Raw genomic sequence first — 17,028 nt, 5'->3', positions numbered from 1 at the left:
CAGTTATTAAGCCTGTGACAGTATCTACTTCAGAGCATTTTAGTAATAATATAACTGAAATACTACATATGAAAGGCCCAGTAAATGAAGTTTTTATATAAATGATTAGCTATTACACTTATATTTATTTTGGTTAATTTTCTTTGTTATACTTGAAAAATACTTCAAAAATAAGTGATTCTATAAGTAAAATTATTATTTTTTTACTAGCTGTGGATAGCTTCTTATAAATATACAGTTCAGGATGGGGTAAAAATAGGTTTACAGTTGTTCATATGGAAAGTAATACATTAATAAATAATGCAAGAATAAACTGTGTTTCGCATACTCACAACTGTAAATCTACTTTTGCACACCCTGTATGTTGAAGAATTCAGGATGAAAATTTTTCCGCTATTACTTCAATAAGGGTTTTTAAACTCTGGATAATGACTTAGTGAATGGGAAGCTAATGGAGTAGATTGCAACCTGCCCTAGAATTAAACATTCACATTCATTTAAGAAATATTCAATAAGTACCTATAACACACACAGGATCAAATGGGTGAACAAAACAAATATTCCTGCCTTCTTGGCATGCAGAATTCATCTTTTTTACTTAAGCAAGGAAATAAAAAAGTCAATAAAAGCAATAGCTTTATATTCATTTCTCTTAAAATAAACAAAACCAAAACACAAAACTGTGTTCAAAACCATTACTGTTCAACAATGAGGACAGCTTCTGCAGTTAAGTTTTAAATACACAAACATCTTTCAGTTCCCCAAACAGTACCATTCAAAAATTCTTCATTCACTAATAGCATATTAAAAGCAACCAAAGAAGAAGAAAAAAAGATTCAGATGTTTATTAGGTTAACTTTTTGCATCAAGCCCCACAAGTTTCAAATTTAATTTTCCAAGCTTGAACTGTTTTATTTTGGGGGTGGGGGGTGAGGGGGCAGAAAAAATAATGTTTCATTTTTCTTCCTTTCATTTACTATAGAGGAATGGTAAACCAAAGTTTTTAAATTCTCTTTGATTAAAGCTCTGTTTTAAAAGCACTTGTCAAAAGCATACTAAGAAATAATCAGGACAAATGCTCAAGCACCAATACTACACTTGTTTGAATATTAAACCCTTTTTCTCAACAAGAAATCTTTTCAGTTACCTTTTTGGAAAATGGTCAGATTCATTTTTTTTTTTTCTCTTTCAATGATCAGGCAACAATTATCTCCTAAGGCAATATTATATGTGAACACAAAGCTGATGAATTTCTCCTCAAGCAGCTGGTCTTAGTGTCAAGATGCCTTTACTCTAGCAAAACCCCCTGGTTTAATGTTTTCATATGTGAGGGGGGGTAAAAAAGTTATAAATTATGTTTGTGGATTTCATATTTTTCCCCAACAGGACAGATTAACAGTTGAATGGAATAAATTTGCAACCTTGATTATGCTGTGCCTTTAAATATATGATTTTTACAAATTCAGGAGAAACAGATCATAAAAATGAAGTAAGAAATAGTTAAATCAGCCCTGATCAACGTGGGTCAGTGGATTGGGCATCGTCCCGCACACCAAGAGGTCGCCAGTTTGACTCCCTATCAGGGCAACAAGCCTGGGTTGCAGGCCAGGTCCCTGGTCAGGGGCACATGGGGGCAACTGATCAATGTTTCTCTCACACATCAGTGTTTAACTCCCTCTCTCCCTCCCTTCCCAGCTCCCTAAAAATAAATTAATTAAAAAAAAGAAATAGTTAAATCAGTAACAAAAAAGAGGCTACCATCGGCTATTATCCACTTGCCTAGGGTACTAGATTCCAAAAAATATCAAAATTGTAGGAATATTTATACTCCATTTTTGCCTGAAGCAAGCTAGTACTAGTTGTAGATTATCAAATACAATTTTAACCATTAGATAATTTCTTGGACTTTGGTAAATAATGCTTACAAGTGATGGAGACAAGTTTTTTGTTTGCAAAGGGGCTTTTCTGTTCTCATATATTTCATGAGAGAAAAAAATAGTTCCCTAATCATTTCAAAATTTTAAAGATCAAAATACATTACCGACCTGTGACTAATGACACCAGCATCTGCCAGCAGTTCAAATATTCGTACCAGTTGTACTCGTAAAATGTCTCGACGCCTGCGCCGTTTCATATTCTAGTCCAGAGATACAAAGATAGTAATTAAAAATTCTTCAGGAAAGTTGATCAAAAACTTGATAGTATAACTTGAAAAGAATATGTGAATGTCTTAGAGCTTTGGGGCTTACTGAAGTTATTTTGGTTGTGCAATATAGATTTCAAGCACTCTGGTAGCTACTGCATCAAAGAGATATATACCAGGTCTGTCTAGAAAAGTCTGGTCATTGTTAATATGATGAGAACAGTTTGCTGACATCAATGAACTTGGCAGCCAAGGAGAGTGGACTGGAATGCGCATGTGTGAATAATGATGACTTTACTGTACTAGTCACTGGGGGCAGTAGACGCCATCGAGTGAGCATGTGTGCTGTGTAGCTGATGCACTCAAAATGAGTGAGCAGGTAGAGCAACGAATCTGCATCAAATTTTGCGTTAAGCTTGAACCAGTTCCTCTGTGGAAACTATGTGGATGATTCAGAAGCTGACAGCTATAGGCACCTGTGATTGGGAGTTTCATTAAGACAACATGCCCACTCATGCATCATGTCTTGTGCAGTTTTTTGGTGAAACATCAGATCACCCAGGTGACTCAGCCTCGCTACAGCCCAGATTTGGTACCCTGTGACTTCTGGCTCTTCCCAAAACTAAAGTCACCTTTGAAAGGGATTTCAGACCATCAATGAGATTCAGGAGAATACAACAGGGCAGCTGATACTGATTGGGAGAGCTGTGTGAGGTCCCAAGGTACCTTCTCTGAAGGGGACTGAAGCGTCATTGTCCTAAATACAATGTTTCTTTATCTTCTTCAATAAGTGTTTCTATTTTTCATGTTACATGGCTGTGTACTTTCTGGACACAGAACTTGTATATATATGGGGATAGTTTGAAATTAATGAGCCAAATAAAATCACATGACATTTTCTATGGTCATACCCCTCGTATGGGGAGGAAATAAAATTTTGCTGCTACTTTTAGATGATTTGGTAATATGACAGCTTTAGAAGGACTAAAGCGGTTTTAGTAAAACTGTTCTCCTTGACAAAGAATCACTAAGAAATTCCCAAAACTGTGAAAGAAAGGCAGGGAAAACATAAGGAACAGAAGAGAACCCACAGATTTTGCTTATGCCAAAGTTTTCCATTTAACAGTAAACTTTGACACACAAAAAAAACTAAATACAAAGAAAAAAATTTGTTTTGATCATTATGGTATGAATAAATGTTTTGTCTGATGAGCGTTGAAGTGCTAATTCCTAGAATAACAGCTATAACACCTCAACTTGATTCTACTTCTAACAGGAACTTGTACAGTAGTAGAATAGATCTATATCACTTTTTTCTATAATTATTTAGTTATGTTGTCATTTTCATAAGGCAAAGCAATTAAAAACATATTAGTCTCCCACTTAGTCTCCCAAAATAGTTTTTTGCCTCGCAGAATAAATAAATATTCAAGACAAGCTAAAAAAAAAAATCTTTTAACTCTTTATGAAGTTTACAGCAATTCATATCAATCAGGATGGTTTCTTAACAGTCTTGGGGGATTTTGGAAGTTTTAGTTGACTGGTTTTTATTTTGTCTCCATAGAAAGACTGTGAATCTAATGCTTAAAATAAATCTTACATTCAAGGCACATCATTGCACATATCTATTCACTTGCTATGATGTCTTTTTTTCCCTGAAATTAAACGTAAATACTGCTACTTAAATTTTGTTTCCAATTTCACTTCCCTCTAATAAATCATTCTGCACTGTAATCAACATGATCATTCTGAAAGAAAAATCTAATTAATTACACAACAATGATACTATTACTAGTCTACAGGGCTGAATCAAAGGAAGTGAAGAATTACAGATGATGTTTTAAAGTCTCTAAAAGTGTAGCTGTCCTCACCATCTTCCTCGCCCGTAGATTTCCAATGTTAATAGCAGTGATACTCAAGTGTTCTATACCAGACTCAATCACGAGGCTGAAAAAGTTTCTGGGCTCCACCCTAGAAATTCTCATTCAATAGGCCCAAGAACCTGTAATTTGGGTAGGTTCTCCCAGTAATTTTCAGATGCCAGTGTCATTTGGGGACTGCTGGATAAAGCTGAAACCAGGTGTCTTTCATGAGATAGTTCCTATATTGCTTCCCAGCATAATCAACGACTTTCCCACTTAGAAAATCACAGAAAAGAATCTGTAATGTCCAGATTCTTTTATAGAGTTTGCAAATGTTGTTCCTCTGCCTAGAATGTCTTTCCCTTGTTTGTCCACTAGGGAACATACTTGAAAATTCACCTCAAGTATCAGTGCTTCATCCACAATGCCTTCTCTTTCTCTGCAGGCAGAGTCCAAGGCTGTCTGTCTTCTCTGTAGCTCACATAACTCCTTATCTGTGACTTTGTTCCAGTGTCTAATACACATTTGTATAATTATGGTCCACGTATCTGTCTGTCCCACTAAACCTGTGGATTCTAAAACTTGCTCAGAAGCTGACACAGATCCTTAAATTTGGGGAACTAGACCTGGGATTGGCAAAATCCCGTGTGCAGGTCAAATCTGGCCTGTTGCTGGCTGTTACTATAAATAAAGTTTTCTTGGAATGCGGACACACCCACTTGTTTAGCCACTGAATAGTCGCTACAGAGACAGTATGGCCTGCAAGGCTGAAAATATTTACTATCTGTCCCTTTACACAAAAAGAGCTGCTGACCCTGGTCTAGACCCCAAATGTCCTAACTTCAGCTACAGCAATTTAACATCCATTTTACATAACGGGTTTCTGCCTAAGATCTCTTGTGGGGTTAGAAAGGGGTCTGTATTTTTTTTTTTAATGTTGAAAATTGCACTAGACAATCATTTACTTATTTAGTTCTGAATTTCTAACTTTTGGGATAATGAATATGCAGAATATAGAAGACAAATATTTTGCCAAGTAAATATTTAACAGAAACTATACACAGTTTACCTCTGGCCGTCTTTCGAGTGCTTCTTTTATTATGGGATGCAATTCCTCTATTAGTTCCCTAGGGGGGAAATGATATACATGCTTGTAATTAACAGCTGAACAGATATAATCTGACATGTGCAAATATGTAAATATTAATATACTGAGGTAAATAGACAAGTGTTAACCCTAATCCTATTATTTGAAACACAATTTTTATTGTTTTGTTTTGATTATAAAACAAAATCTGCACACTGTAGAAAGCAGAAAAATGGTATAGGCCACTTATTCTAATTTGCAGAGTAAGTACCAAGATTTTTGTTCAGTCACTTAGCAGCCCACATACATATTACATAGTTGAAACCCTATCATATATGAAATGGTATCTGTTTTTCCTTTACTTAATACTAGCCTAATGACTTTTATAGGCAATTAACTAATTCACAGTACTCTATTATAGGGCAGAACACCATAATTTTCCTAAACATTTTCATTTATTATTGATTCATTAAACTATATATAACTTTTGTTATTATAAATACTGCCTCGGTAAACATCTTTGCACATTAACCTTTGCCTTTATTTCTGATTGTTTTCTTAAAATTAATTCTTACAAGAGGAATTAATGGGTAAAATGATATGAACTTCAAGAACATAATTTTATCTTTGCTTATATTCTGATTTTAAAATAGAACATGAGGTTGCTATAGAAGATTGGGAAAATACAAAAAGCAGAAGAAAATAAAATCCATCCACAATTTTATCATCTATAGGAAACTGCCACTAACAATTAAGTTATTTGTCTCAAAACTATTTCTCTTTATGAGAATTTGTTTTTTAAAGTTGAGTTTATTTCTGCATCCATGTTTTGCTATTAACATGAATATCTGCTTGTAATAAAGTAAATCTTCCAAAACTTTATTTTTAATGACTGCTATCCTGCACCTACAAACATATTACAATTTATTCTCTATTGTGCATGTCATCCTGGAGACAAAACATCAAATACCACCTCCTATCAATGGAGGACAATCCCAAATAATAAATTCATGACCCAGCAGGCCATCATAAAGCAGAACTTTGGGCAAAAACGAAGGATTTGCTTCATTAATATAAAAAACATCAAGAATGATACAAAATATGTATGGAAATATTTCTTTTAAAAACAGTCTAATTCTCTTAGGCAAGAGAAGGAAAAACTATAGTTTTAACCCATTGATCATGATTATAAGTTAGTGGAATCACTCTGTAAATAAATTAGGTGGGAATATTAAAAATTTACATAGCATTTTATTTCTGGAACATATTTATTCATAGTATATATTTGCTTCTCATAATCATTCTGTGAAAAAAATAGGGTAAATCTTACTTCCTCAATCAAAATGAGGAAGTAAAGGCTCAAATAAATGAAATGACTTGTTAAATGTTACTAGTTAACTGTCCTGATAAGTACTCTACCACACCTTCTCTCCTAGTAGCCACATTTACATTTTCTGTGTAGAGAAAACGATAATTACCTAAAAGCTCCTGGGTTGGTCCTGCCAAGACCTAGAACAAGGGACTCGGTGATTTCCATGCTCTCAGAGCGCATCATTGGAACTATGTGCTTAAACAAGGAAGAAGGGGATGGGATTCCAATAATCTGGAAAAAAAGTATGTATTTGTAGCATCCACAAATGACAAACATCCAATTAAATAATTTGACATTTCAATACTATTTGGTCAAGGACAACGGAGAGATGAAATTTTAGAATGAACAGTGCTTCAGAATTCACCTGTGATGTACATAACCTAAAATGATTAAGTAATTTATCCAATGGTTCACAGCAAGTTCATGAACAGAACTGGGCTTTGTGGGTCTTTTAATCTTACAGACACTCACTGACTCCCTCCATCAGATCGTCTGTGTGTTTTGATCCATTAAAACGAGTAGAACAAAATTATTTCTAAAAGCATCTTCAGTGTCAAAGCGAGACACCCAGATGTTATGTTTTCTCAGTTTCCTTCAATCACCTCATACACTATTTTGTTTCAAATCATGAATAATATGTAACTGTCCTTATCAAGTATTATTTGTATCACTACATAGTTTAGGAAAATTCTAAAAAGATACTTAATTTTTTAAATAATTTCTTTTGTATACTGAGAAGTGTAGATCTACAGAAAATAGAATAAGGAAAAAGAGGAATGAAAACTACTTTAAAAAAATTCATTCTGAAGAGTTAAATGAGTGACTCTTTTTCTCAGAAGAAAAATTTTATACACACACACACACCACACGTGTGTGTGTGGTGTGTATATGTGCAAACTGGTTCCAACTAGGACTCCATAAAAACAGTACTGGGATTTCTTGAACTCTTTTTTTTTTCCATTATCAGTGCAAGTAACGAATACACCTTCCAACTAACTAACTTTAATGTCCTGGAAAAGAAATGCTGAAACGTTACGCCTGCGGCACCCGCCCGATGCAACGGCAGAAGGGGAAAAACTTACTTTAGAATCAATGCTGTAGCCACTGTCCGGAGTGGACGCCAGCGTCTCGGGAGGAGAGCACCGCACGGAGCCCGCAGACGCGGAGGCCGTGGCGGACGTGGCCGCGCTGCAGCACAGGAGCAGGTAGTTTCTCCACAGGCCGACGTAGGAGTCGCTGCTTGTGGTGGCGTTTACTTTCTTAGCATTGATGGGGCTACTGGGGAAAACAGACGAAAAAAAGGTAGCTATAAATAATACAATATGTTTTGAAAATTTCTTTAAACTAATGCTCAATTTCAGGGAGATGGTGAGCATAAAGTTTTTATTACTATCTTTGTGAAATAATGTAAGATATAAATAAATGAAATATTAGACTGAAAATTAAAATATAACACAAAATCGTTTTAACATTATTCTATTATCCTATAACCAAAGTTAATATTTTATTGGGTCACATTTTAGAACTTACTGTACATGTTCACAATGTAGAAAAAAATTTTAAAAAAAGAGAAAATCACCTTTAATCCCACACTGAATATTTTCTACCCTTCTTTAATTCATACATATGTACATAAATGCATGTACATACCTTTTAACTTATAAAAATTGAACAATTATTTCTTTTGTTCTATACCTGCTTTTTAAACATGTATTTTAAACATCTTCCATGTAAATTAATATACCTCCATGATCATCTGTGATTACTGTATGCTATATCAATGATACATATAGCCAAACTTTTATTATTGGACATTTTAGCTAATAGCAGCTTTTCCCTACTATACACAATAAAATACAACTGAATATATGTTTAATTTGAATATAAATTTAATTATTTTCTAGGGTAAATTCCTGAAAATGGAATAGCAAAGTCAAAATATACACATTTTTAAAGCTTCTGTCAAATTTCTGTCTTTAAAGGTTAGACCAATAAAATATTTCGGAACAATTCCATAAATCTTTCCAAATGCCAAATTCTATTGGGATTAATGACTAAGAGCAAATCAAAAACATGAAAATTACTAATAGTCCTTGCCTTAAATAGATTTATAAGTAGTACACATATACAACTTCATTAATTCATCAACAGTATCTCAGTGTGTTAGAAAACATTCAGAGCACTTGGACAGCAATAAAAAACAAAACCCTGAAAAATAAACATTACCGTCGTATTTGAAGGGGAAGCTATACAATAAAAGAACAAAACAATGTAGGATGGTACTAAGTTTCATGAAGAAAAAGAGAGCAATAGGGGAGACAGGAAGTGGTGGCAGGAGAGGGATTAATAATTTCAAATATGGTAATTAGGGGAGAAGACTCAAATGCAATAATGTCAAAAATGTTACACAAGGTGAGAAGTGTTGAACTTCACTTAAAAAAAAAAACCCAATAAATAATACCTGAGAACCTACGTAGATACATAATTAGCATGTATACACACAGATACCAAAAACCTATCTATTCAAATCCAAAAGAAGGAACAATTACTCTGGGTTGGATATATAAGAGAAGGCTTTAAAAATGTGGTGGAATTTGAGACGTGTCAGATATGGACATGCAGGGGCTAGAGAAGACATTCATAGAATGGACACTGTAGACCACACTGAGTGAGCTTCGAGAGGACTGTTTTGGTTCCAACCAGAAGTACATGGATATCACTGACACAAAGGAACGGGGAAAAGTACAGACTGGAGCCAGGTTTAGAGAGCCTTTAATGTGAGCCTAAGGTGTTAGGTTTTGCTGGGTTTATACAGGCAGGTTATATCACGAGAGGATTCATTCCATGCAATCTGATCAATGGCCTACTGGATAAGGTGAAATCAGGAATTCAAACTTCGGTTAAAAAATTCTCTTCTATATTTAAGAGCAAGAAGAAATTAACTGTGGATTATAATGACTGTGGCCAACACTCCATTACATTATCAGTTACTCTAAATCTTTACTCTTTATCCTCAAAACCACAACCTAATTCCATTCTATCACTAATCCCCATCAACAGATGGCATTCCTTATAATGCCATCAGGAAAAAGAAGGTCACTGAGGTTGGTATCTGCCTACTTCTCACTCTTCATCTACGAAGTTAACTATATCCACATCCATGCTCATCTTCAGATCCTTCCTCACAAATTCGTTCATTCAATACAGCTGCATTGGTTACATATTAGGTAGCAAGCATTGTGTAATTAAGTAAGTTGCCAATTATAATTTGGTGAGACTAAATTACATGAAAAGGATGAAGGGGTTATAAGACTACATTTTTTATAACTTCCATTCTCCTCCTTAATACATCCATAAATCATATAGTTATGTTATTCATGGGATTTCTAATTCATATAACTTTTCAAATACATTATGAAAGTTGATAGTCTATACATTTTTACATTTACACTATAAAAATAACTTACTTTATATCAACTTGTGGGGACAACAACTGAAGTCTTGTGTATGCAAACATCCAAGCATAGCTCACAGCGGTAGAGCAGTGTTTTGGAAGGTTTTCTTGCTTTAAGAAACTGGAGAGACTTATAATCCATGGGTCTTGGCCTTGGGTCACATGTGCAAATATCCATATGTGTGATGGACTGATCACATCAAACTGGTGGCTAATAGGAGAAGAATTCCATTCTGCTAATGTTTGTAGATCTATTGAGCTAGGGCAATACAGCAAAGTAGTCTATGTAGAGAAAAAAAAATGATTACTGCACACTTCATGACTTTTAAAGTTCTGCCATGTGAACTGCTTTAAACTGTACGTGGCCTGCTGGTTAATTTCAAGAACAGAGGTTCTAAAACAGGTTAATGTCAGGTCCAAGATGGGCATTAAAAGAATAGTAAATTCCTGAAATTGCATTTAAGATTTTTTGTTGCATGTGCATACATGTGTTTTTCTGGAACTTCCATAGCTCTCATTAGTCTCAAAAGGATCTATAAACCAAAATAATTAAGAACCACTACTTATATAATTCATATATGCATATGCAATTTTCATGGGTGTACTGAAGCAGCCAGACAACTCATAAATGAACTAGTAACTGTCATGCTGATGTGGCCTGTATATGCACAAGTGGAACAGACTGGAATATGGGCTCCTCTCCAGGGGTACACATTTGTACATACTTGTTCAATAATGTTCTGAGCTCTTATACTGAAAAGAAAGATTTACCTTCAGAGCAAATTATGCATCATTCAAACAACAGAAACAAACAGAATCTTAAACTGGACAGATGCTAAATTTACTCTGTCATTCAACTGGTTTTTATAAAGTTCCCACTAAGAGCCAGGCACTACTTTAGGCACTAGAAAAGAATCATCCATTACTCTTTTTGTTGGCATAATTCAGGTTAATCATCTAAAGAAGAATTCTTTAAATTGTATGGATTTATAATAATCTCTTAAGTTTATAAAGTTTTCTTATTATTTCCTTTGCTTACTAATTCGTGAGTTGTAAGAGCCAAGTGTTAAGCAGAAAGCACATAAAGCTATTTCCATGTATTCTGTAACAGGGAGAAAAAAATTTTCAAGTCGAAAAGTTTAATGGTTACTCTTCCATCAATCTTGAAATCTTGATATATGACTTTAAAAGTCAAACCTGACTAAGCAAATTTGCATAAGTTTTCTTAGTAATGTTAAAAAAGAAAGCGTTTTTCTTCATTTTAATGAGTCAAATTACATTAAGACTTTAGCATAAAATACTACATATTTGCTCCATTACATTGAAACTTATGTGGCAAAGTAAAAAGAAAATACTCTTACTGAAGGTGGAGTGCAATTTTTTTGCTACAAATTTCAACAAAAATTGTCCATAGTATTTTAACCAGTATATATGTCAAAAATATTATATGGCATAATAAATAGCAAAAAGTAGTCACTAGTAACATTCGATTTAAGCAAAACTTCTTAGATCAGAAAGATTAGAATTTTACGAAGATAAAATATTTTTATTCCTAAGGGAAAGTGTACTATTCATAGAAGTAAACCAGTGCCACTTTTGTTTTTTTTTTAATGTGTGCCACTTTTTAAAAAGTATTTTTAATTTCTAAAGTACAGTTTTCAGGAAATACTTTCTAATGCATTACTCTTGTAAAGGAAATTCATTTACATATATGACTTAAGTCCCAAAACAAGACTAAATAGCATTCAGTCATTACAATCATTGCACTGCATTTCATTACAGGTACAGAAATCATGACAGTTACCTGATCGGCCCCAGTGAGGTGTATGAAGCTCTCAAGAATGGCTGGGCTCAGCCTGTCCATCACATCTATGGCTAATTCATCATCGCCCTATCAAAAAATACATCACATGTTTAAGAAAATAAAGAATGTTTAAGAAAAGTAGCCCAACTTAAACATTAAAAATTCACTCTAGCACTCCAGTGGCTACAAATGAAATAGAGGGTAAGTGGGTTAGTTTAGACCCTGTCAAAAAACTTTGTTATAAAGTAAGTTATACTGTAAGGTAGTAACAGAAATGTAAGAAGGATGGAGAAAAGGATAGTTTTTCAGTATTTTCACTGGGTGAGTAAATGAAATATCTGACTCTTACCTTAGGTATCTCCAAAAGTGCAAATAAAGCCCGTACTTCCCTAAGGACACTGACGGCTAATCTCCTAGTGGCAGGTCGACTGCTACAGAGAATGACAAGAGCAAACCCTTCAACCACATGGAATACACTGGAATATGGGCTCCTTTCCAGAGGAGGGGGATGAGAAGTTCCATTAGCTCCACCATGCTTGAAAAATAAACAGAAGTTAAAAATGAAATTTAAAAATGTATACATTCTAGTAAAACAATTAAGAGTCAAGTAAATCATAGAAATTATGGCTATAGGCCTGCCTCAGCTCAAACAATTTAAATAATGTTTAATTTATAGAAATGTAATAGTGTACATGGTGGGGAAAAAAGCACTAATTGGCAATCTGAACAGGAATTCTGTACCTAACTTCTATCATTTACTGGCTACTTTGTAATAACCTTGAAGCTGACACTATTAATCACTCTTGGTACATTTCTATGTGGACTATGAGGGGATTGGATTGTACCCTTTGTACCCAAAGTGAGGACCAGCAGTATGGTATCACCTAGGAACTGAGTGGAAATAGATTCTCAGACCCTTGTGATTTGTATGCTTATTAAAGGCTGAGAAGCTGGGTTGGCTCAGATGCTCCAGCTCTAAAACTCTAAGGTTCTATGACCTACACATTACCATAAATCAATAATTTGAGCACCTTTAATGGTTGAGAAGCACATGCACTATATATGAGAAACAGGGACTGGCGCCAAGGTACAAAACAATCAACTCAAAGGAAAGGCTATCCAAGTTTATGATGATGATGATGATGATTTCAGCTTTAAATACACTGGAAACAACCTAAATGTGAGCTACAATTGCAACTACTATCTGCATTCACTCAAAATTCATTGTTATCAAAGGAAGAAGGTTGAAGAGGTTAGATGCAAAGACAATATATTTCATATGTGAACTACAGAAAAACTCAGGTTAAGGGATTATGAACACTTTGAAGGTGAATAAAACTTTTAGTGTTTGACATATTCACATTGTTGTTCATTTACCACTGACCACATCCAAAGGGATAATACAAAAGAACACGGTACCTGAGAGTCCTGGTTTTTGTTATGCATTTGGGTTGCTTGTTTCCACTGATTTATTAATTGTACCAACATTTTTACAGCATTATCAAGAAGTGTGGGATGGACATCAGTCACTTCACGAACAATAAAATAAACAAATCCTGAAAGAACATCCTCCCGCCAGTCTGGAAAATCAAGCACTAGTGCCTGCAGAGTATTGAAAGCCAGAGCACGCAGTTCTTCATCCATGTGAATTGTGAGCCTGTCAAGAACAAAATTCCATTAGCAAACCTCAAAGTCTTCCAAACAATTTTATCATCTAAAACTTAAAGCTAAGAACTTAATAAATGTGTCCTCTTAATTGGTTTGCAAGAAGTATGAAGATACAAGCCAATGTTCACTTTTTTGTGTTATATCCATTTTCACCCTAGTCTATATTCATTTGTTTAAATTCACATATGAATCTATTAATACTAGTTAATATCATTACTATAATTCAGAATAATTTTGATCATAATGCAAATGTTGTACCTAAAAAAATACAGACTGACATATCAGAATTATATTTAAAAATACTTTAATTCTTAAAATACCATGTTATCCTATAATCAATCAAAAATTATATTCAATCATATAATATCTTAACACTATCTCACATTCAGTCCTTTACTATCACTGGAAAGAATAGGATTTATCTCCATCATTCCATTCATGCTGCTGAGGTTACAGTTAAATATAAGATGACTGATGGTAAGAAAGGAAATAGAACAAATAAAGATAGAATCAACTTAACAGAAATAATTCTTAAGGTGAGAATGAGAATAAATTTAGAAGTAATATCATAAATGGAGTATACCTAGAAAAAAATTAACTTGTCAAACAACACATAAGCCCCTAAAGACAGTTTAAATTTAAACAAATTAGAGGAGAGGCTATTTAAAATTGTTTTTTAAAGACATCAAAAAAATATGGAGACATGATCATAATATAAGTTAAAGGATTTTAACAGAACATAAAGAAAATGATTTTTTAAAAAAACAGAGAAGATGGCTGCATTATACAATATCACATGAATAATTTCAGATTTGAAGGTGAAGATGATTAGTTTAGTGACTGACCATCAAGACAAATGCATCAGAAACAGCCTGAGTGAACAAGATAAGTACGTAACATTTAAAACATGCTGCAATTACATGCTTGGGGAACTGGGATGATGGAGTTACCTTCAATGACAGAGGAGGAAAGCTATGTGGTTTAGGTGCAAGGAGATACCAGTCTTTACCCTGCTGAACTCAATTCTGGTCTTCACTAGCCAACCCTCAATGGCAACGAGACTGAAGAGAAACTATATCACAGCTAGACAGACTTGGGAGTAAGCCACAAAGCAGCAGCCGTGGCATCAGCACATCAGAAATATCATACAGGGTCAGATTGAGGGTCTCTAGCCCAGTATTCTGTCTCTGATAGTGGCACCAAGGGAGGCAATGTGGGAGAGGGGAGTGAGTGACTCATTACATGATGCTGATTTAAAGGTTATTTCAACACCCCTTCAATCCATGAATGTGTAAATACCATCTCACACCCAGCTCTGTGGCCCAGGATATAGAGGTATGAGAACAACAATATAGCCTGGCCAATTTGAGGCAGCGGAACTAATTAACTTTCCTTAGAGACAGCATACTGGTCTACAAATTTACAATGTACTTTGATTTGTTGGTTTGCTTGCTTTTATTTTTAAGCAAACAAGACCTGGACATCACACAATTGCAAATGAGAAGAAGAGAGGACAAAATAGATTAGATCCTAGAAGCTTTCTTTCTGCTAAAGTAAATTAACTAGGAAATAAACATCACAGAGTAAAGAAGCAAAGTGAACTGTCACTCATCGTTCAGATGTTTGCCCCTTCACTACATGCCACCATCCCTGCCCCGCTATAGATACAGTTTCATCTTGGCGGGCGCCTACTGGAACATGTTCTCTCCATTACGTGTTGTCTACAGCTGCTTTTGAACTACAAAGGCAGAGAGAGGTAAGTAGTTGTGACAGACGACAAGATCTGCAAATCCTAAAATAACTACTATCTGACCCCTTATCTAGGGAATTCTTAAACTACATCAACAGAGCAGGTTTCCAATAAGCCATCAAGTCAACATAGAATTAATTTTGGAAGGTAACATTTAATTTTGGTTAATGTTACTTACTCATTTTTTAGATCTATGACATGTCTAACAGAGCAAAGAGAGACCAGGTGGAGACGTGGTCACCACCGTAGGTGCTAAAGAAATAATTGTAGGCGTTCACACAAACATTAACTGCCTAATGGGTATCATCCCTCACTGAAAATGCCCATATGTTAAGGGGTAATGTGTTACATAAATCCCAGGAATTATTACTAGATGGGAAGTGAGGGAGTTGAAAATAGAATTTGTAGGGGAATGTAAGGAACTTTAAAAGTTAAAAATAAGCAGGGAAACCATGTTTAACAAAACAAATGACAAAATGGGAGTTTAGAAAGTAAACCAAATAGTGGATTAAATACCTATTATTAGTCTTTTACTGATAACAGCAACAGAGCTGGTTTGAAATTTAAAGGTATCAAGAGATAAAAATCAACACAGCAAACAGTAATTCTCATTTACCTTGCTAACAATTCAATGAGGTCAGTTCTGCTCATACCGTCAGGAATCAACCTTGGAATAGCAGCAATACAAGTTCTAAACAAATCAATTTTGGGTTTTCTTTCCCCCCTAAAAAAAATTTTATCACAACAGACTTAATAAATGTATTACATACGCTGGAAAATAAAAGTAAACTTAGAAAAATAATATCAGAAAATAGAAGCCTACCCCAAAAAGTTTAATGTATTTAATATAAAAAGAGCACATACAAATTCAGTAAATAATAATCAGTTTATAAATGAACAATAGAATAGAGATAATTCAAAGAAAAACACAGTAAGCAAAAAAGATTTCTCAGTAATTATAAAACAAACATAGGAACTAGAAGGCTTAAATAATAAATATTAAGTAAATTATTTATAATACAATTACTTCAAATTATATTTTATTAAATATAACAACTAATATTATATCTTTAGTATATAATTGTTTTTAAAAGAATTTTATTTCTTTATATTTAGAGAGAGGAGAAGGGAGGGAAGAAGAGAGAGAAACATCGATCAGCTGCCTCTCAGATACTCCTCCAACTGGGGACCGGGTCCCAAACCGGGACAGGGGCCCTGACCGAAAATCCAACCCACGACCTTTTGCTTTGTGGGACAATGCCCAACCAACTGAGCTACACTGTTCAGGTCTTTAGTAAACAATTATTTAATAATAATAATAATAATAATAATAATGATAACAACTGAATATTGGTTTTTTGGGAACCCATAAAATTAACACAAAAAAATTTAATTTAATATAATTTACTAGCAAGGTTCTTGGCAACAGACTTTATCATATACGACTGTTGCTATTGTCTGCTCTTGTCATTTCACTTTACTTTAGGACACACACACTTAAAATTTCTATGTAATAAAATGTGTCAATTTTTTGAAATTTATCTGGTTCCTTTGGGGATTTCATACAATTTAATTCTACTGTATTTTTTCTAGTTAGTCAAATATTTTATTATTTTAAATATCTAATATTTTAGTATACTGGTTTTTATTTTGGTCTATATTTTAAGGTGAGGCTTTTAGATAATTTATTTTATCCAAATTGTTCTTCAGTGGCCTGATAAAATAATTCTTATGTAGAAAAGAATTTGGATGATTGAAATGTTTTGGGCCAGTATTCGTTATAATAGCAATGGACTTGCTACCAACTTTTAGAGTTTTTATATAGTCAGTCTTCTCTTTGCATGGTTCCAATATGCATGACTTTTGATTACCACAATTTAATTAATAC

General features: G+C 34.1%; 1 protein-coding gene across 1 annotated transcript in view; it reads right to left on the bottom strand.

Moving 5' to 3' along the window:
* FRYL (FRY like transcription coactivator) overlaps positions 1 to 17,028 on the bottom strand; it is a 169,617-nt gene that overhangs the window by 69,425 nt on the left and 83,164 nt on the right. The window contains exons 17-25 of the mRNA XM_090266905.1: positions 15,757 to 15,864; positions 13,142 to 13,379; positions 12,072 to 12,257; positions 11,723 to 11,809; positions 9,932 to 10,200; positions 7,547 to 7,742; positions 6,571 to 6,695; positions 5,075 to 5,132; positions 2,046 to 2,137 (exon numbers count right to left, since the gene is read on the bottom strand). Of these exons, the coding sequence (XP_090123031.1) occupies positions 2,046 to 2,137; positions 5,075 to 5,132; positions 6,571 to 6,695; positions 7,547 to 7,742; positions 9,932 to 10,200; positions 11,723 to 11,809; positions 12,072 to 12,257; positions 13,142 to 13,379; positions 15,757 to 15,864 (1,359 nt within the window). The remainder of the gene's footprint in view (positions 1 to 2,045; positions 2,138 to 5,074; positions 5,133 to 6,570; positions 6,696 to 7,546; positions 7,743 to 9,931; positions 10,201 to 11,722; positions 11,810 to 12,071; positions 12,258 to 13,141; positions 13,380 to 15,756; positions 15,865 to 17,028) is intronic.

The sequence above is a fragment of the Furipterus horrens genome, unplaced genomic scaffold, assembly GCF_987537825.1.
Source record: "Furipterus horrens unplaced genomic scaffold, mFurHor1.1.pri manual_scaffold_2, whole genome shotgun sequence".
In the NCBI taxonomy this organism is placed as follows: Eukaryota; Metazoa; Chordata; class Mammalia; order Chiroptera; family Furipteridae; genus Furipterus; species Furipterus horrens.
Note: the sequence above shows the minus strand (reverse complement) of the source record. Positions and strands in the feature narration are given on the sequence as shown.